General features: G+C 49.6%; 1 protein-coding gene across 1 annotated transcript in view; it reads left to right on the plus strand.

Moving 5' to 3' along the window:
• The window catches only part of LOC142303037 (olfactory receptor 10A7-like), a 49,541-nt gene extending 36,580 nt beyond the window's left edge, over positions 1 to 12,961 (plus strand). The window contains exon 2 of the mRNA XM_075344136.1: positions 12,011 to 12,961. Coding sequence (XP_075200251.1) covers positions 12,011 to 12,961 — 951 coding nt within the window. The remainder of the gene's footprint in view (positions 1 to 12,010) is intronic.
• The last annotated feature ends 8,124 nt before the right edge of the window (positions 12,962 to 21,085 follow it).

Raw genomic sequence — 21,085 nt, forward strand, 5'->3', positions numbered from 1 at the left:
CTTTAGACCCTGATAAATATGTCAAACACTGGATTAAAAACCTGGACCTACCCACATGAAAAATCTTTGTATGGTAATTAAAGGGAACCTGTCACCGGATTTGACGAGTATAAGCTGTGGCCACCACCAGTGGGCTCTTATATACAGCATTCTAACATGTTGTATATAAGAGCCCATGCCACTGTGTAGAATGTAAAAATCCCTTTATATACTCACTGAAGAGGCAGTCCGGTGTAGACTGGTCGGATATGTGTCTCCATTCTCTGGTACTGGTGCCTCCTCTTTTGGCCATCTTTGTCCTCCCTCTTGTAAAACCTAGGTGCATGACGCATCCTACGTCATCCACACAGGCCGGCATTAAGGTCCTCCACAGGTGCACTACAATTCTTTGATCTGCCCTGCTCAGGACCTCAAAAATAATAATAATAATGCCGGCTAGTGTGGACAAAAGACAAAGATGGCCAAAAGAGGAGGTGACGGTACCGGAGAACAGAGTGCAGCACTAAGCTGGTGGCTCTGATGGGCGTCTGTGATATCTGTACTTTACTACTATGTGCAGTCGCTGGAGCTACATTAAGGGAATGGTGGACTACGAAGGAGGAGCTTCGTAGGAACACTTTTGGTAATAAATTAGTGAACAAAGGATAGTCTTTGTTCAAATGAATTATTTTTTGCTGTGTGCGTCTGTGTGTGAATTTTCACTTTAAACTTACTGGGATTGTTGTGGGAGTGTCTGATAGAGATTACCAACCCCTGAACTTGTTGCCAGTTGACAGTAGACATCTAACATTAAACCCCAAAAATGTTATTCTGATTGTCACCAGGGCTAATTGGGAAGAGTGGGGCAAAGGGCCAGAATTATCGAATCTAATGTGTGATGTGCCAATTTTGAAGAGGCTGTGGGCTGGTATTTTAAGGCTGCGGAGGGCCAAATAAATATGTAACTTGTCATTATGATAATATCAGCCCCAAGCTGTCTACTTTACCTTGACTGGTGATCAAAAATAGGTGGGATGCCACATTGTTTATTTATTTATTAGGTTAAACCAGTCTAAAAACTGTTTAGCCTTATTTTAGCCTAATAAATAAATACATAAATGATTAAAAAAAGGCATGAGATTACCCCTATTTTTGATTACCAGCTAAGGTAAAGCAGACACTGGTGGTCTGACATTACTAGGATGGGAAGGTACATGGTTATTTGGACTTTCTGAGCCTAAAAAAACTGGCCCACAGCAGCCCCAGAATTGGCGCATCAAATTAGATGTGCCAAGAATCGGCACTTGGCCATGACTCTTCCAGATTGCCCTGGTTCATTGTTAAATGGGGTAATGGTTTATTTCGGGTTGATGTCAAGCTGTGTAATGTAAGCTTGCATCCAGGCCAAGGGTTAATAATGGAAAGGCATCATCAGACACCCCCATTACTAATCCAGTAAGTGTTAACTGAAAAAAACACACAGACAAAAATAGTTCATTTTACTGAAGATTCCCCCAAACTATCCTTTGTTTTCCAATTTATTATTTTAAAAAAATCCATGAACTCCATTGTAATAGATGGTGTACTCGCCCCACGATGCTCCCGGAATCGGTACTGCAACTTATGGAGCATTGTTCAGAGGAGGAGGCTCCATAGATCACTCCCGGTCAGTGCCAAACCTGGAGTTTCTCATGCACGATGATGATGTCACTGTGCATGAGCAATACCGGGTCTGACGCTGACCGGGAATGGCCTATGAAGCTTTGTTCTCTGAGCTAGGCTCCATAGCTTGGATTACTGATTCAGCGGACGTTGTTGGACCAGGACACAATTGATTACGTCAGAGCTTCGTAGATTTTTTTTAAATAATAAATTGTCAAACCAGGGAAAGTGTGGAGGAGTCTTTATTAAAATTAACTATTTTCCTGTGTATTTTTTGCACTGTACACTTACTGTCTTAGCAATGGGGGTGTTTGATAGATACCTCTTAATTACTAACACCTGGGCTTGATACAGCTGACACAACACAGATGACATCAACCCCAAAATATATTACCTCAATTGCCACCGCACTAGGGCAATTGGGAAGAGCCAAGGTAAAGAGCCAGAATTGGCACATCTAATGTGATGCAGCACTTTTGAGGCAATTACAGGCTGATATTTTTGGGCTGGGAAGTGCCAAATAACCATGGGCGCTCCCAGCCAGATAATATCAAATCATATGCTAGGCTGAAAATTGCCAAATAACCATGGGCCTTTCCAACCTGATAATATCAGTTCTTATCTGTCTGCTTTACCTTGCCTGGTGTTCAACAATAGGGGGGGCCTGCTGTCATTTTTTAAATGTATTTATTTATTTATTTATGTATTACATTAATCCAGGTTACATACTGTGATTTTTTTTCACATCAAATTAGGAGAGCCAGTTCTGGCGCTTTGCCTGGCTTTTCCTAATTGTCCTGGTGTGGTGGCATTGTGGTAATTTTGGGGGTTAATGGCAGCTATGAATTTTCAGCTGGCATCAAGCCCAAGAGTTAGTAATGGACAGGTGTATTTCATATACCACCATCACTAACCAAGTAAGAGTAAAGTGAAACAAAACCACACACTCACAAAGGAAAAAATAGGTTATTGTATAGAGTAAAGACTCCCCCACACTTTTCCTGGCTCCCCCAATTTATTATTTTTTTAATAACCCACAAAGGTCCAACATAATACATGGTGAACTGGTCCCATGATATGCCTCGAATCGGTACCAACCTATGGCACCTCGTACAGAGAATGAGGCTCCATAGTTTACTCCCAGTCATTGTCAGATCCGGAATTTCTCACACATGGGGATATCACTGATGTCACCATGAGAAATTTCGGGTCTGGAGCTGACCAAGAGTGACTCCAGATGTAAATAACGGCACAGATCCAGAAATTGTCGTGTGCAATGATGTTACTAAGTTACTGATTTCACCACATGTGAGTAACTCTGGGTCTGGCGCTTACCAGGAGTGACCTATGGAGCCTCGTTTTCTGAACAAGGCTTGATAGGTTTGAGTACAAACTTCGGGGCATCGTGGGACTAGTACACCATAGATTATGTTGCATGTCAGATCTGGACCATAGAAAGATGGTATAAGCTGGACTAGTCTGGTGAATTGGGTATTGTACATCTATTATATATGCACTATTAGAAGAAAAATAGATGGCAGAAGTGAGAAAGGTCAATGTTTTTGAGCTTTTGACTTTAGGCTCCATGTCTCATCATCCACAACAGCTTTGAGTATGCGATTACCTTCATTTTATAGAGAATCATCTTAGCTTCACATACAGAAATGTGACTGCAGATATTTAGCATATGATTAGTTATGCAGATTCTTGTCATGTCACTTCATTGTTACCGTTTTGCTCTTTCAACAGTACCTGAATCCTTCAGGGCATGCTCTCCATCAAATTCAAAAATATGCACTCTTAAAAGCTAAAATATGTAAACATTGAATATAGGAATGTTGGCGTTGCATTACTGCTATTGGAAAAAATGAGATACTTGGTTTACAAATTGGCCAATTCGTGTAAGCCTAACAGCCAATGACAAGGCGAACTATACTTTGTCGGGACCCTATCGTAATACGCCTCTATCTGGGTTAAAAAACCTACATGTAATGGGTAGGTAGGATCAAGCTAAATGAAAACGCTCTAGCTGAAGGGTGGAGTGCTCAGTCAAAAAGAAATAGAATACTAAAAAGACTGACCAGCACATCTACTAGGTGTGAACAGGTGCACGCTGAAAATTCAACAGAGTTTCAAAAATATGTACAGCAGATTCAAGCATGTCTCAATCAAAATCTTATCCTATATACCTTTTACATGATCTCAATGTTGGCGCATACAAGTTGGTTCACTTGGGAATGTATAAAGCTTTTTCTTCATCTCTACCCACAAGTGTTGGATTGGGTTAAGCTTTGGAGACTGTGTGGACAATCCAGCTCCTCTACGTTATTGAACCATTCCATCAACAATCTCGCTGTATGCTTCTGGTCGCTGTCCTGCTGGAATACTATGTCGTCCTTTTTCATACACATAGTACTCTAGTGTATGAAGTAGCTCAGCATTGAGACCACCATTGATCCTGGTCAAGTATTCAACGCCTTTGGCTGGGAACCAACCCCATATCATCAGGCTTCCACCACTGAACTTGAGAGTTCATTCAATTTCTTGATCCATTTTCTTATTTTCCCTTGTTTCTACCAGACCCCTTTTGCACACATTAGAGCCCTTTATTCATTTTTGTCTCATTCCTCAACATCAATCATTTCCAATCTTCTACTCTCCACTTTACATACCTTTTTTTTTTTCAAATTTCAGCTGTCACTTCTTCTTATGATGATATTGCAGTTGAGACTTCTTCACCATTTCTCAGGTCACCATTCCAGACTTGTGTAACCCGCGTCGCACTGTGCTGGCCTGGACATCTGTGATCTCACTATTATGGAGCAGACGAACCGCCTCCACTGCCGGGTGTCTCCAGAACTGATAAGCTTTGTGATGAGCCGACTTGTTGACTCTAAGGGGTACTTTGCACGTTGCGACATCGCTAATGCAATATCGTCTGGGTCAAATCGAAAGTGACGCACATCCGGCGCCGGTAACGACGTCGCAACGTGTAAAGCCTAGATGCGCCGCTAAACTATCGCAAAAGCGTCGTAAATCGGTGATCTGTGTAGCGTCGGAAATTTTCATAATGTCGCACCAATAGGAGATACGATGTTGGTCCTCGTTCCTGCGGCAGCACACATCGCTGTGTGTGAAGCTGCAGGAACGAGGAACATCTCCTTAACTGCCTCCACCGGCTATGCGGAAGGACAGAGGTGGGCGGGATGTTTATGCTCCGCTCATCTCCGCCCCTCCGCTTCTATTGGCCGCCTGCTGTTTGACGTCGCTGTTACACCGCAAGACCCGCCCCCTTAGGAAGGAGGCGGATCGCCAGCCATAGCAACGTCGCTAGGCAGGTAAGTGCGTGTGAAGCTACCGTAGCGATAATGTTCGCTACGGCAGCTATCAGAAGATATCGCATCTGCGACGGGGGCAGGTACTATTGTGTCGCCCTGGGCAAGCCAGGGGACACAGGTCACACACCACCACACCCTACATCCCAGTTAGGAACACCACAGCTAACCAGAAACCCTTGTTGCCTTCCTCCAGAGGCTGATGATTCACACCAGGGGGTGGGCCAGGCGGTTGGCTCCGCCCACCGAGGAGTTCACAGCTCTGGAGGCGGGAAGAACCAGGCAGTCAGCTCAGGGAAGAGCTTGAGAGTGGAGTCCAGGGAGGGACATGAAGGAGTGAACAGCGCAGATTAGCCCAGGCAGGGCTCGAGTGCAGTCAGCTCAGGGAGGAGCAGGAGTGAGGAGCTAAGTAGGGGAGTTAAGAAAGTGAAAGTTGAAGGAAGTAAAGTGGTGACAGAAAGAAAGCCTGAAGTAGTCCAGCTGTGTGCAGGACAGGTCAGCAAGGTCAGCAACGGCGGTGACTGTCTGGAGGGGGACCGTGTGGAAGTTCCTGGAAGGACCGTGGACGGGTAGTGGCCCGGCGGTCCGGAGCAGTGTACCGAAGGACAGTCAGCACCAGGGCAGGGGCCTCTCGGACCCTGGCAAGGCTAGGAGTCGCCATAATTTGCCAAATCCGTCAGTGAAGGGGACGTAGATCCCCCAACAACCAAGTCCCGATTGAAGGCAACAGCCCAACCAGTGTAGGAGAGACACCGCCACCGCCAGGGCACCAGTCTCTCAGGGCCAGCGCCTGCGGGCAAAGAGTAGAGTTCCTCCAGCCCAGCTTGAAGCCGGGGAGCGGGTTACCGGTGGGAACCCATCGCAACCAACAAGTAAACAAAGGTGCAAGGAAGAGGGACATCACCGTCACCTACTGGGAGAGCAAGTGCAGCCGTCCGTGGGACCGTCTTACCAGCCGTTTGGTTTACCGTAAAAACTGTGTCAACGTCTCAGGCTGAGTGAGTACCACAGTGCCGCAAGGCACAGCGCTGCCCCCGCGTCCCTGCGCCCACCAGGCCCTGCACCTCACATCTCATCACCGGGCCCCGGGATCACCAACCCCTACCCACGGAGGGGCAACACAACACCTGGCTGCTCCGCATCACCATCCCCGGGATCCCCATATTGAGCAGCGGTGGTTAAATCACCACAACCGTGGGTGGCGTCACGGACAATAAACAATTCCCACACCCAACAAACCCCCTTTCACTCACGGGCGAGGAGTGCCGCTCGAGAACCCCCGGGATCCGGCCCACAGCTCGAGCCACCACTGAGCAGCAGCCGCCGGACCCGAGCAGAAGGGGTGCGCGTAGTGTGCCGACACCCTCCTCCCTGCCCGCAACAACTTGGCGTCACGAACAGGATCTTACCGCTCTGCCGTTTGGTAGAGGTGCGCCTTGTTACCGCCGGAGGTATCCGGCAGAAAAATTTCAGAAGTCGCCATCTTTGGCGCGAAAAGTTCCCGCTCGAGCGTCTTCTCGAGTAGTAAAGGCGCGAAGGCCAAAACCCCGCCCCGAGAGAGGAGGGGCCGGAAAGAGCTAAGGGGGACGCGATGGCGGCTGGACGCATGTAACTGCAGCTATAAAAGCAGGGACGCCAGGACTCTGCGGACATACCGTTCCTGGAAGAAGAAGCCATCATGTGGATGCCATCCCGCGACACCGTAGACCCCGCGCCTGGAACTGCGGCGTGGGTGGAGGTCCGGACCGCGCAGCTCTACCAACGGCTGCAGGTGAAGATGCAGCTCCTCATGGAGGAGTGGGAGGCCGACATGGCGGACGTTGTAGCCACCGTGCGGAGACGTGAGGAGGAAGCGGAGAAAGGGAGGGTGAGTGACCCACGTCCCGATGCCCTGGAAGGGCCGGTCATCGCGGTTGCGGGGCCCGGTCCAAGCCCTCTCCCTTCGCTGCCTCCTTCGCCACCCGTCCCGGAGGCTGTGACCCCGCCATTAGGCCTGCTACCACCGCAACCGGTAGCAGTACCCAGCGTCCCCGCCCAGGCGGGCCAACCTGTAGCCGGAGCCCGCAGTAAACCGGAGGTGATACCGTGGAAGATTCCGAAGGTTGAACCGGAGGCATCCCCTGAAAAATCCCCCGAGCCGGAGCCGATGACCCGCTCCGAGCCGAAGGCCCAGCAGCGGAAAGCCCCTAGGCCCATCCCCCACACCTCGGCCGAGGTAGCGCCGGGTTGTTGCTGCAAAGCAGCGCCCAAGGCCAAGACACCGCGGGACATGCCGCCCAGATTCCTGACAGTGGGCAACGTCCAGGATGTCCCGCGGGGCCCGCCCCGTGCGCCGGAGCTCGCAGCAGCGCCGTATTGGGATAGGGAGCCAGTACCGCTGGGCCTGGAGATCGCTGAGAGGGAACGGAAGAAGGCCGAGCTGGTGGCCAGGGCCATTAGGGAGAAAGAGAACCTCCGGCAAGCAACATCCCGTGTCCGGGGACCGTTGTACGAGGGGCAGGTGAGGCGGTTTGATGTCCGCCGGGGCTATGGGTTTATCTACGAACCGGGCCTGGAGGCCGAAGTGTTTATCGCCCGGCGGGATGTGAATGCCCACCTACCTGAGGAGCATCCCGGACGCAATCTGATGCTGGGCGACATCGTGCAATACACCCGGTACTTTGGGGAGCGGGGGTGGTTCGCGCTGGACGCTAAACTGAGGGGCAGCCCAGAGGCCCGAGCGAGCGCAGCACTCCCTCCCTTGGCAGCACCAGAGCCTGAATATCCGGAGTAGGGCAGCAGATGCCCGTTGCACCGTCCCCGTTGGGACCACCATTTTGTGTTGTTTAAAAGTTTGAAAAAGTTGAAAATGATAAGAAAATGATGATTACCGAGTACCTCACCTGATTGTCAAAAGTGATTTGCAACCGGCCGGAGCCGGCACCGTTGTCCCCGCGGGGAACGTTTAAAAGGTTTTGCATGGAGGACTTTCCATGGACAAGCCCGTGAACTTGCAGGGCAACCACAAACATTAAGTGGCTTGTAAATAAGTTGTTTGCCGTTACCGTTTTCCACAATGCCGCCTCCGGAGAGGCAGGTTGGAGGGAGGGCCCTCAGCAGAGCAGGCTGGGGCCCAGCCACCAAAGGAACCGGTGGCTACCCTCTGGAGGGGAAGGACAGATCCCGCTCGGGTAACTTGTGCTGGACTGTGGGTCAAGGGGTGCTGCCTGGGCTTTAGGGGCAGCATCAGGGTCAGGTTGCTTGGGTGGGAGAGAGCGGAAACCGTAACCGTAAACCGTTTGCAACGTTAAAGAAATGTGCCTCCCGTTAAGGGAAGATTTATTAAAAATGTAAATATGTTGTTTTACCATGTTATCTTTTACAGAAAAATAAAACCGGTGTTGGATGGCAGCCCGCGGACGGTCTGCATTTTGCTAAGGGGGAATGTGTCGCCCTGGGCAAGCCAGGGGACACAGGTCACACACCACCACACCCTACATCCCAGTTAGGAACACCACAGCTAACCAGAAACCCTTGTTGCCTTCCTCCAGAGGCTGATGATTCACACCAGGGGGTGGGCCAGGCGGTTGGCTCCGCCCACCGAGGAGTTCACAGCTCTGGAGGCGGGAAGAACCAGGCAGTCAGCTCAGGGAAGAGCTTGAGAGTGGAGTCCAGGGAGGGACATGAAGGAGTGAACAGCGCAGATTAGCCCAGGCAGGGCTCGAGTGCAGTCAGCTCAGGGAGGAGCAGGAGTGAGGAGCTAAGTAGGGGAGTTAAGAAAGTGAAAGTTGAAGGAAGTAAAGTGGTGACAGAAAGAAAGCCTGAAGTAGTCCAGCTGTGTGCAGGACAGGTCAGCAAGGTCAGCAACGGCGGTGACTGTCTGGAGGGGAACCGTGTGGAAGTTCCTGGAAGGACCGTGGACGGGTAGTGGCCCGGCGGTCCGGAGCAGTGTACCGAAGGACAGTCAGCACCAGGGCAGGGGCCTCTCGGACCCTGGCAAGGCTAGGAGTCGCCATAATTTGCCAAATCCGTCAGTGAAGGGGACGTAGATCCCCCAAAAACCAAGTCCCGATTGAAGGCAACAGCCCAACCAGTGTAGGAGAGATACCGCCACCGCCAGGGCACCAGTCTCTCAGGGCCAGCGCCTGCGGGCAAAGAGTAGAGTTCCTCCGGCCCAGCTTGAAGCCGGGGAGCGGGTTACCGGTGGGAACCCATCGCAACCAACAAGTAAACAAAGGTGCAAGGAAGAGGGACATCACCGTCACCTACTGGGAGAGCAAGTGCAGCCGTCCGTGGGACCGTCTTACCAGCCGTTTGGTTTACCGTAAAAACTGTGTCAACGTCTCAGGCTGAGTGAGTACCACAGTGCCGCAAGGCACAGCGCTGCCCCCGCGTCCCTGCGCCCACCAGGCCCTGCACCTCACATCTCATCACCGGGCCCCGGGATCACCAACCCCTACCCACGGAGGGGCAACACAACACCTGGCTGCTCCGCATCACCATCCCCGGGATCCCCATATTGAGCAGCGGTGGTGAAATCACCACAACCGTGGGTGGCGTCACGGACAATAAACAATTCCCACACCCAACAAACCCCCTTTCAATCACGGGCGAGGAGTGCCGCTCGAGAACCCCCGGGATCCGGCCCACAGCTCGAGCCACCACTGAGCAGCAGCCGCCGGACCCGAGCAGAAGGGGTGAGCGTAGTGTGCCGACACCCTCCTCCCCGCCCGCGACACTATCGCGCTCGCCATCGCTAGCATCGACTAGCGATGTCGCAGCGTGCAAAGTACCCCTAAGGTCTTCAATTAGAACCAATAACCTACTACCTGTAACCTAATAACACACCGAGCTATTAGGAAATCTGAAAGATGAAGTAATAGTCTACAGGAAGAATTTTGTTTTACAAACACCAAGAGAAAAACAGTAACAATGCAGTGACCTGAAAAGAATCTGCAGAACTAATCATCTGCTGAATAACTGAAAGTAACATTTATGTATGAGAAGCCAAGATGATTGTCTAAAATAAAGCTAGTCTCCCGCTCAGAGCTGTGGTGGACGGTGAGATATGGAGACTGAAAGTCATAAGCTCAATACATTGTTACCCTTTTGCATGTCATTGTACATGAAGAGGGTGGGGGGGGGGGTTCTGTATTGATTGGAATTCAGTGATTTGGGTCACACAAATGGGTTTATAGTGCAATTTTGCCCAAAATCAGAGCTCTTCATGTAGAGCTAATAGAATTATGAATTGGGTCTTTTGTTTGGATCCGTTTTTACCATTAAAAAGGTGTGGGTCTCAATATGGGGATGGGGGGATACAAGGAATGATGAAACAAAATGAAGGGTCCTGACTGTGGATTTATTTGAAAGGTCTTTTATTTATTTACTTGATTACTCATCCCCTTATTTTATGTTTCTGATAAATACAGTATGTCCAACGCTGGATTAAGAATCTGGACCTACCCACACAAAAAATAAACTTTGGATGGTAATTAATGTGATTAACTTGTACTTTAACAAAGAACATACTGACCTGTGAGTCGTCTAGTGAATAATTAAATAATTATTGTACCATTTATAGAGATGATCGGGCAGTAAAATGCCCAAATACTCGTTACTCTAATCGAGCAGGTCAGACACTTGGATTTGAGTAAAGTGAATAATGGAAGACAATTGAGAACTTGAGCATTTTCCAGCAGACCCCCCTGGTAAGGGCTGGGAAATTGCTGAAGTGGATGGAAAAAGCACACAAAATGTATTGGGGGCAGCATGGGGAAGACGTCTGGACTCTCAGGTCGCTGATGGAAAGTAAATAAATATTTTTAAACACCATCCAAAGTAAATTAGACAACTGCAGTTTCATATTATCAAGTTTTGAAGGTTCATAGTTATTTGGCATTTCCCAGCCTAAAAATAGCAGCCCACAGCTGCCCCAAAAGAGGAGAATCCAGTAGATGCTCTAATTCTGATGCTTCTCCTGGATCTTCTCGATTGCCCTAGTGCAATGGCAATCAGGGTAATGTTTTTGGGGGTTGATATCAGCTGTGTAATGTCAGCTGGCATCTTCCCCAGGGGATAGTAACGACGTTTGACTAACATTCCCACTAATCCGAACCTCCCACTCCCGTATCCAAGACTTCTCCCGAGCTGCACCAATCCTCTAGGATGCTCTAGCCCAAGAAGCTAGGATGAATCACAACTTGCTCAGCTTCAGACGCTCCCTAAACACGCATCTTTTTAGGGCGGCCTAGCACACTACCTAGCCGAACTAAATTCACATAGTCGCTCCACAACTTCTCAGAACACAACTCTCCATTAAACTTTATCACATCCAAAAGCATCTCAAAGTTTTGGCTGAGGGCCGTTTCACACATCCAGTTTTTCTCCACATTGCCGGATCCAACGCACTCCAGTATAGTGTGATACAGTACAATGGCAGCACGGCAACTTCCGGGTCACATGCTCCATTCACATGACAGCATGTTACCGGAGCTTGTCGCGCTGCCATTGTACTGTATCACATTGTCCTGGAGTGCGCCGGATCCAGCAATTCAGCGAAAAGCCGGATGTGTGAAACAGCCCTTACTGGTTCAGGCAGCCTTCATCTACCCCCCATTGATTTCTTTGAGATGGCTGGATTGTTATTGTAAATAGGCCCTTGTATCCTGCCCCGCCCCCCCCCTCATTGTCGATTGTAAGCTCTCACGAGCAGGGTTGTCTGTTTCTTTGCTTCTAATTATTCTATTTTCTTTAACTGTTACTTGTTTTTATATGAACCTCCTGAATTGTAAAGCGCTGCTCACTCATCATTACTCATTTTGAGTACCCATCACCCGATCATGTTAGTGCTCACTCATCATTACTCATTTTGAGTACCCATCACCCGATCATGTTAGCGCTCACTCATCACCACTTAGCAACCCATGAAATATAAATATTTTAACTTATTAAACAATGGGCAATGATAACCCCTCATTCCTGGGCAGTTAATATTGGTCGTTGTTAGTCTATATTCCGCATTATTTACTCTGTCTGCATTATTTTTGTACTAGACCACATGCGACCAGAACAAGACAATGGTAAAGGAGGTCTTTCTTCTCGGATTTCAAGGCATCCAGCATTTTAAGAATGTAATCTTTGCTCTGTTTCTCATTTTATATATCTCCGCTATGATTGGAAACATCCTGATTTTCAGTCTTATTTTGAGCAGTCCCAGGCTCAACTCTCCAATGTACTTCTTCCTTTGCAACTTATCTTTCTGTGAAATACTTTTTACCACCATTGTTATGCCCAACATGTTGTACGTTTTGTGGAGTGATGGTGGGCTCATGACTTTCCAAGAATGTATTTCTCAGTTCTACTTGGGAACATCAACTGGATGTGCTGAGTGTCTTCTCCTCACAGTGATGGCCTATGACAGGTATCTGGCTATATGTAACCCTTTGAGATACTCCACAATCATGGACGCTAAGAAGTGTAACCATCTAGCTTTTTGGTCTTGGATTTCTGGCTTCTTAGTGATGATCATCATAACGGCGTCCATTTGTAAGCTGCAGTTTTGTGGTTTGAATACCATTGACCATCTTTTTTGTGATCTTGCTCCAATTTTACAGTTGTCTACTACTGACACTTCACTGGTGGAGATCGAGACTGTGCTAATAACCATCACTCTCAGTCTAATCCCTTTTGTGTTGATCATCATGAGCTATATTACGATTTCTTTCACTATATTGAAGATTTCCACCAAGATGGGGAGACAAAAGACCTTCTCTACTTGCAGCTCCCATTTGGCTTCAGTTTGCACATACTTTGGGGCTATATTCATTATATATTTGGTTCCTTCTCAAAAATGTTCTAATAAGATAAACAAGGTCCTCTCCTTGTCATACACCATCTGCACTCCACTGTTAAACCCGGTTATTTACAGCTTCAGGAATCAAGAGATGAAATCTTGTATAAAGTCTTATTTTTTGTTTAAGACATCAAAGTTTAATACAAAATGAGAAGACGTTTTTAAAAGTAAAAAACCTCACAATTTGGAACATTTTTCATGAATGTGACCTTTTAAATTTGCTGCTTTTTCACACCTCAATTAGATTTAATAATACCTCCCTAAGAAGTTCAAGTTAAAGGGAGACTGAAGCCAACATATAAGTATCCAAAGAACAGGAGTGCCAAAACCCATCAGTATTCCAAACCAGGTAGAGGCACTCGAAATAGAGCACAAAGTAAACGTTGACACATGGCAAGAATTACATGGTAGAGTTGAAAGTGACCTCAAGGGCCATCGGGTCCAACCCCCTGTGAGTGCAGGTTTTCCTAAATCATCCCAGCTGTAGGTTTATCCAGCTTCCGCTTGAAAACTTTCCATAGATTGAAAGCTCATCACCTCCCGTGGTACCTTGTTCCACTCTCTGACTGCCCTCACTATCTCTCATGGTAGCCTGTTCCACTCTGACTGCTCTCACTACCTCCCATGGTAGCCTGTTCCCCTCTGACTGCTCTCATTACCTCCCGTGGTCACCTGTTCCCCTCTCTGACTGCCCTCACCACCTCACATGGTAGCCTGTTCCACTCTGACTGCCCTCACCACCTCACATGGTAGCCTGTTCCACTCGCTGACTGCCCTCACTACCTCCTATGGTCGCCTATTCCACTCCCTGACCTGCCCTCACTGTCAGAAACATTTTTCCTAATGTCTAATCTGAATCTCCTTTCTTTTAGTTTCCTCCATTGCTTCTTGTACTTCCCTCTGCTAATGAAAATAGGGTTGTTCCCTCTGCAATATGAATTACATTCAGACATTTGTAGACCGCTATTAAGTCTCCTCTCAGCCTTCTCTTTAGTTCTTTTAGCCGGTCTTCATATGACATGATTTGCTGACTTTCTACCATCTTGGTTGCTCTTCTCTGGACTTGCTCCAATATATCAATGTCTTTCTTGAATTGGGGTGCCCGAAACTGCACACAGTATTCTAGGAGGGGTCTGACTAGGGCAGAGTATAGGGGAATAATCACCTCTCTTGATCTAGACTCTATGCTTGTCTTGATACATCCCAGAGTTTTGTTCTCCTTTTTAGCTGCAGCTCCGCATTGTTGGCTCGTGTTGAATCTGGGATCCACTATTATGCCCAAGTCCTTTTCCCCGGTGCTATCACCTAGTTCTATTCCTCCCATACTATATTTGCTTTTTACATTTCTAATAACCAGATGTAGGACTTTGCATTTGTCCCTGTTAAACACCATTGTGTTCTCCTCAGTCCATTGTTCGAGTGTGTCTAGATCTTTTTTTCTCCGCACTCTTTCCTCTCTAGTGTTGGCTACTTCTCCTATCTTAGTATCATCTGTGAATTTTATGAGTTCCCTAATAATTCTTGTTGTCCAGATTATTTATAAAGATATTAAACAGCACTGGGCCCAAGACAGAGCCTGGCGGATATTACACAGCACTGGGCCCAAGACAGAGCCTGGCGGATATTACACAGCACTGGGCCCAGGACTGAGCCTTTCAGATATTGCACAGCACTGGGCCCAGGACAGAGCCTTGCGGATATTACACAGCACTGGGCCCAGGACAGAGCCTTGCGGATATTACACAGCACTGGGCCCAGGACAGAGCCTTGTGGATATTACACAGCACTGGGCCCAGGACAGAGCCTTGCAGATATTACACAGCACTGGGCCCAAGACAGAGCCTGGCGGATATTACACAGCACTGGGCCCAAGACAGAGCCTGGCGGATATTACACAGCACTGGGCCCAGGACTGAGCCTTGCAGATATTGCACAGCACTGGGCCCAGGACAGAGCCTTGCGGATATTACACAGCACTGGGCCCAGGACAGAGCCTTGCGGATATTACACAGCACTGGGCCCAGGACAGAGCCTTGTGGATATTACACAGCACTGGGCCTAGGACAGAGCCTTGTGGATATTACACAGCACTGGCCCCAGGACAGAGCCTTGCGGATATTACACAGCACTGGGCCCAGGACAGAGCCTTGCGGATATTACACAGCACTGGGCCCAGGACAGAGCCTTGCGGATATTACACAGCACTGGCCCCAGGACAGAGCCTTGCGGATATTACACAGCACTGGGCCCAGGACAGAGCCTTGTGGATATTACACAGCACTGGCCCCAGGACAGAGCCTTGCGGATATTACACAGCACTGGGCCCAGGACAGAGCCTTGCGGATATTACACAGCACTGGCCCCAGGACAGAGCCTTGCAGATATTACACAGCACTGGCCCCAGGACAGAGCCTTGCAGATATTACACAGCACTGGGCCCAGGACAGAGCCTTGTGGATATTACACAGCACTGGGCTCAGGACAGAGCCTTGCGGATATTACACAGCACTGGGCCCAGGACAGAGCCTTGCGGATATTACACAGCACTGGGCCCAGGACAGAGCCTTGCAGATATTACACATCACTAGGCCCAGGACAGAGCCTTGCGGATATTACACAGCACTGGGCCCAGGACAGAGCCTTGCGGATATTACACAGCACTGGCCCCAGGACAGAGCCTTGCGGATATTACACAGCACTGGGCCCAGGACAGAGCCTTGCGGATATTACACAGCACTGGGCCCAGGACAGAGCCTTGCGGATATTACACAGCACTGGGCCCAGGACAGAGCCTTGTGGTATTACACAGCACTGGGCCCAGGACAGAGCCTTGCGGATATTACACAGCACTGGGCTCAGGACAGAGCCTTGCGGATATTACACAGCACTGGCCCCAGGACAGAGCCTTGCGGATATTACACAGCACTGGGCCCAGGACAGAGCCTTGTGGATATTACACAGGACTGGCCCCAGGACAGAGCCTTGCGGATATTACACAGCACTGGGCCCAGGACAGAGCCTTGCGGATATTACACAGCACTGGGCCCAGGACAGAGCCTTGCAGATATTACACATCACTAGGCCCAGGACAGAGCCTTGCGGATATTACACAGCACTGGGCCCAGGACAGAGCCTTGCGGATATTACACAGCACTGGCCCCAGGACAGAGCCTTGCGGATATTACACAGCACTGGGCCCAGGACAGAGCCTTGCGGATATTACACAGCACTGGGCCCAGGACAGAGCCTTGCGGATATTACACAGCACTGGGCCCAGGACAGAGCCTTGTGGTATTACACAGCACTGGGCCCAGGACAGAGCCTTGCAGATATTACACATCACTAGGCCCAGGACAGAGCCTTGCGGATATTACACAGCACTGGGCCCAGGACAGAGCCTTGCGGATATTACACAGCACTGGGCCCAGGACAGAGCCTTGCGGATATTACACAGCACTAGGCCAAGGACAGAGCCTTGCGGATATTACACAGCACTGGGCCCAGGACAGAGCCTTGTAGATTTTACATAGCACTGGGCCCAGGGCAGAGCCTTGCGGATATTACATAGCACTGGGCCCAGGACAGAGCCTTGCGGATATTACACAGCACTGGGTCCAGGACAGAGCCTTGTGGATATTACGGTAATAGAAAATGAGTGGGACTCAGCACCAATATGGATGAATAAAAATCTTCATGCTTTATTTGAAAAGTTTAAAAATAAAGAAAAGGGTCACAAATCATCCAAAATTGCCATGCGACTTGCCGTGCGGCTTGACGCGTTTCGGACACAAAAAGGGGAATTTAAAAACAGTCCTTAATCATAAGCCATGTAGGATGGGAGGCAAGAGATATATATAGCACCTTAAGAAGCAATGAAATACAAGAGCAAGATGGAAAACAGGAAGGGAGAACATTGTAGGCATCGATCAAGTCAAAAAACCTCTAAGAGGAGGCGATTGGTTTCGTGAACTTCTCTACACCGAGGCCAAATGGATATTACGACTCGATACCCGGCATCCAAAGGGACTTAATTATCGTTCCGATCTACGCTATGTCATATGATTATTATATATATATATGAAATATAATCATAGGGTTTTTTTTTTGGTTTTTTTTTATTCTACCTCACCTCCAAGATCAATGGCCATATGAACATTTTGTGTGATAGATATATACTGAGGAAACAATCAGAAGATATAAATATTAACACAAAAGGATAATATGAATTTATTGGAGAATTACTCATATCTCAGAGTAGGATATAAATCTCATTCATAATTCTCATAACTGAATTCCTGGATATCCTATGTTTTATATGTTTCTTCCATCGTACACATGTGTACATAGAGCTCATATAGCTACACATACAAAATATAGAAATAAAAATAAAAACTAAAATAAAAATATTTTTTTTTTTTTCATGTGTATAATATATAAAATCCTATACTGGAAACGATATAATATCTAGTCCACATACATGTATTTCTATTTCTATCTATCTTTTTCTTTGCCCTGCACCCACAGAGCACATGCATTTATATGCATGTGTACACATACCATCTATATAAGATATATCCACTTATTATAATATCTGCATGAACATCTTTTCATAGACCAATGAAATAATCTTCTTGTTTCCTTAGTGAAATAATTGCTATACGAAATATATGGGTGGGTGGAATGGTGCACATATACACATGTATGCTTGCATTGACCTTATTTTGAGGTCTTTTTGTAATCTAAGAATTGTTTTTCATTGAATTCCCCAGTAGATATACATACGCATATGGGGTTAAGAGAATCCAATGATATACCAACCCTCTTACTAATTTGCATGTTTTCGGGTGGACTCCCTTCCTGTTTTCCATCTTGCTCTTGTATTTCATTGCTTCTTAAGGTGCTATATATATCTCTTGCCTCCCATCCTACATGGCTTATGATTAAGGACTGTTTTTAAATTCCCCTTTTTGTGTCCGAAACGCGTCAAGCCGCACGGCAAGTCGCATGGCGATTTTGGATGATTTGTGACCCTTTTCTTTATTTTTAAACTTTTCAAATAAAGCATGAAGATTTTTATTCATCCATATTGGTGCTGAGTCCCACTCATTTTCTATTATCGTTTACTCTGAAGCCGGACCTGCCTGTCCGCAGGACTACGTGCATCAACCGCAGACTGGAGGACCTTACATGGGTGAGCTGAATACTTTTTTTTCTCTACTTTCCCTGTTTTTGGCGTTTTTTATTCGCGCCCACCCTTGAATTTGTTCTAATGTGGCGCCCCTGACCTGGTCAGGCACCACTGAGTACTGCACCCATGCTGGGGACAGTACAATACAGGTAATCCAGAAGGCTGACCGAGGTGTGACTACACAGGCGCATAGTGATCAGGTCTCACACATGTACCTTTGAGAGGACCCCTGGGGATCCCAGGAGGGGGCAAAGCCTTCACCTCCACTGGAATAGTGGAGGGGGCCAAAAGCCTCCATCTCCACTCAAGGGGTGTGGTAAGAGAGCCTGGTTGCTAGGTGGCGTAGGCAAGAACAGGAGAGGAGGAGCAGTGAGCCAGTGCAGTGCAGAGTCCAGGGAGCTCGGAGAGGAGCAGACCCCTGGGGCTGTTGCAGTCTGACAGCGTCCGCGCAGTGGCTACCGACGGGGGAGAACGGTCACCTAGGAGTGCTACCCGAAACCCATCTCCAGCTAAAGAGAGAGCACGGCGTGGGAAGTAAGGAGACTGCTAGGGAGTACCAGGCCCAAACGGGCGGCAGATCCCGGAGCGGGGATAGATCCACCTTTCCTTGCTAAACCTGCCGGTGTGGGGCCCTCAAAGCCCACACCACAACACCCAAAAGCCGCAGCCACGTAGCCACAGTTAGGGCCCATAGTTCACAGGAGGCAAGCAGCTGGAGTGATCTGGTCCAGGCGACAAGCAAACGGCAACTGAAGGGGAGAGAGGCTTCAGCAACTTCCCTGGGTGACCCCCATAGGGACTAAAAGTCGGGGTTACCCCAAACCACTAAGGGCTAAGGAAGGCGAGTCGGTAGTCACCATCATAAGTCAGCCTGAAGGATACCTGGTTCCAGCCTGGTTCATCCCAGCTACGCCCGGGTCACTCACCCTGCCATCAACTGTGAGTAAAACCCCTGAAAGACATCCTGCTTGTGTGAAGTTATTCTGCGCCTTGTAGTACTACACATCTACACAGGACCCTGGGGCATGCCTCACTCTCAGGAGGCTACTACACCTGACTGCACATACCATCAGCCCCAGGCACCCCTAACCTGCAGTGGCGGTCCCCACTGACCGCAATACTGAGAGTGGCGTCACGACAATCCTACAAGAAGGTTTCCTACCTGTGATCAGACTGAGCCAGTGGAGTCCCTGAAGGTAATGCACCGATACAGCGTTCTCGGGGCTCGACATCTGGCATCACGAACAGGATAAGGACTAGACCTGTTCAGACAGGTGACCATGTGCCTGGGCGGTCCGCTTGGAAAATTGGAAGCGCCGCCATATTGCCACCATGAAAAGCGCGCTGAAAAACAACAGCAGCCCGCGCTGGGAGAAGTTACCGCCCACGAAGAGGTGTGGCTACCCAGAGATCCCCTGCAGAGTTCTGACCTCGCTTGTGAAGAGAGCGGAAGCGTCCAGAGACGGCGGAACGGAAAAGAAGCCAGCAGCTTGTTGTTAGAGAAAATGGCGTCTGAATGCAGAGACCCAGAGCCAGGCTCCGCTGCCTGGTGGTGTCGGGAGCTTGCCGAGTTCTGCGAACAACTGGAAGCCAGGATCGGAAGGCAGATCAGAGAGGGACGTGCGGAGTTCCTGGGGATGACCGCGGCGGTTCAGGCCTATGAAGGGAGAGCCGCGCGCCGAGTGCCAGACCGGACGGCGACGACTCAGACCCCGATGCTGCCACCGATGGGTGAGTCCAGTGATGCCCCTGCCAGCGCGAGTGCCCCGATTCCTGCTGCCACGCCCGCGGTCCCTGAAGAGGCGCCCGGCGCGGCGACGCTGAGCCAGGCCGCAGCCACTCCAGGTGCGGCCCGCCAAGCCCAGGCCGCCGCAGCGATGCCCTGCTCGGCCCGTAGAGAACCGGCTGCCACCGCGACCCTCATCCGCGCCGCAGGTGTGACGCTGACCCAGGCCGCCGCCATGCTAGGCCCGGCCCGCCGAGACCCCACCGCAGCAGCAACGCTCGTCCGCGCCGCAAGTGAGGTGCTGAACCAGGCCGCAGCCACGCCAGGTGCGGCCCGCCAAGCTCCGATCGCGGCAGCAACGCCCAGTCCGTCCCGCCAAGCACCGGCCACGGTAGCGATGCCCGCTAAGGCTCCGGCTGCGACAGAAACGCCCATCCAGGCCGCCGCCATGCCAGGCGCGGCCCGCCAAGACCAGGCCGCCGCCATGCCAGGCGCGGCCCGCCAAGACCAGGCCGCCGCCATATCGGGCGCGGCCCGCCAAGAAAAGACAGACGTATCATTGTTTACCCCGGCCTGCAAGGCCAGAGCAGACACCGCTCCCCAGTCTAAGGAAGTCCCTGCTAGGAAGTCCCTGGTAGGTGAGGACCCCGCATACTGGCAGCTGAAGGCTGACCTGGAGGCCAAGTTCCCACAGGAGATGGTGGACCGGTACATGCTCCCTCCGCATACCCCCAAGACGACTCCTGCAGCAACCATGCCAAAGAGATCCCCGCCTGGGCCGGCTGAAGAGCACCCATCCCCAGCACTGCCACCAAAGGAGTGCTCAGCAGAACTAAGGGGGAGGGGAGGCCAGGAAGCTGAGAAGCTGACTCCAGAGCCATCTGCACTGGATCCATACCCAGAGCCGGAGATGTTGCCATATTCCCGCTGGGATGAGGAAGACCTAACACCGTCTGCTGAAGAAGATCTACCCAAAAGCCTCACCTGGGAGCTTGTAAGCTGTACCTCGCAGAATCCAGTCCGCAAGACACGGCGCCGTAGCAGAACCCAGTCTTTCCCTGCACCGCAATCCCCAGAGCAGAAAGATGAAATAACGGCCAGAGACCTAGAGGAGAAACGGTTCCTGAGAAGAGCCAAAGCCCAGGTCAGAGGACCCCTTTGTCGAGGAGTAGTGGAAGATTTCAGCCTAAAATCAGGATACGGCTTTATAGTTGCACCTGGTATGAAAGAAGGCATTTTTGTCAATAGAAGAGACGTGAGAGCTCATTTGCCCAGAGGACATCCTGGAAGAAACCTAAGAATGGGAGACACAGTGCAGTTTACCATGCATCAAGGAGAAAGAGGCTGGTATGCGCTAGATG

Source organism: Anomaloglossus baeobatrachus, chromosome 4 (genome assembly GCF_048569485.1).
Source record: "Anomaloglossus baeobatrachus isolate aAnoBae1 chromosome 4, aAnoBae1.hap1, whole genome shotgun sequence".
In the NCBI taxonomy this organism is placed as follows: Eukaryota; Metazoa; Chordata; class Amphibia; order Anura; family Aromobatidae; genus Anomaloglossus; species Anomaloglossus baeobatrachus.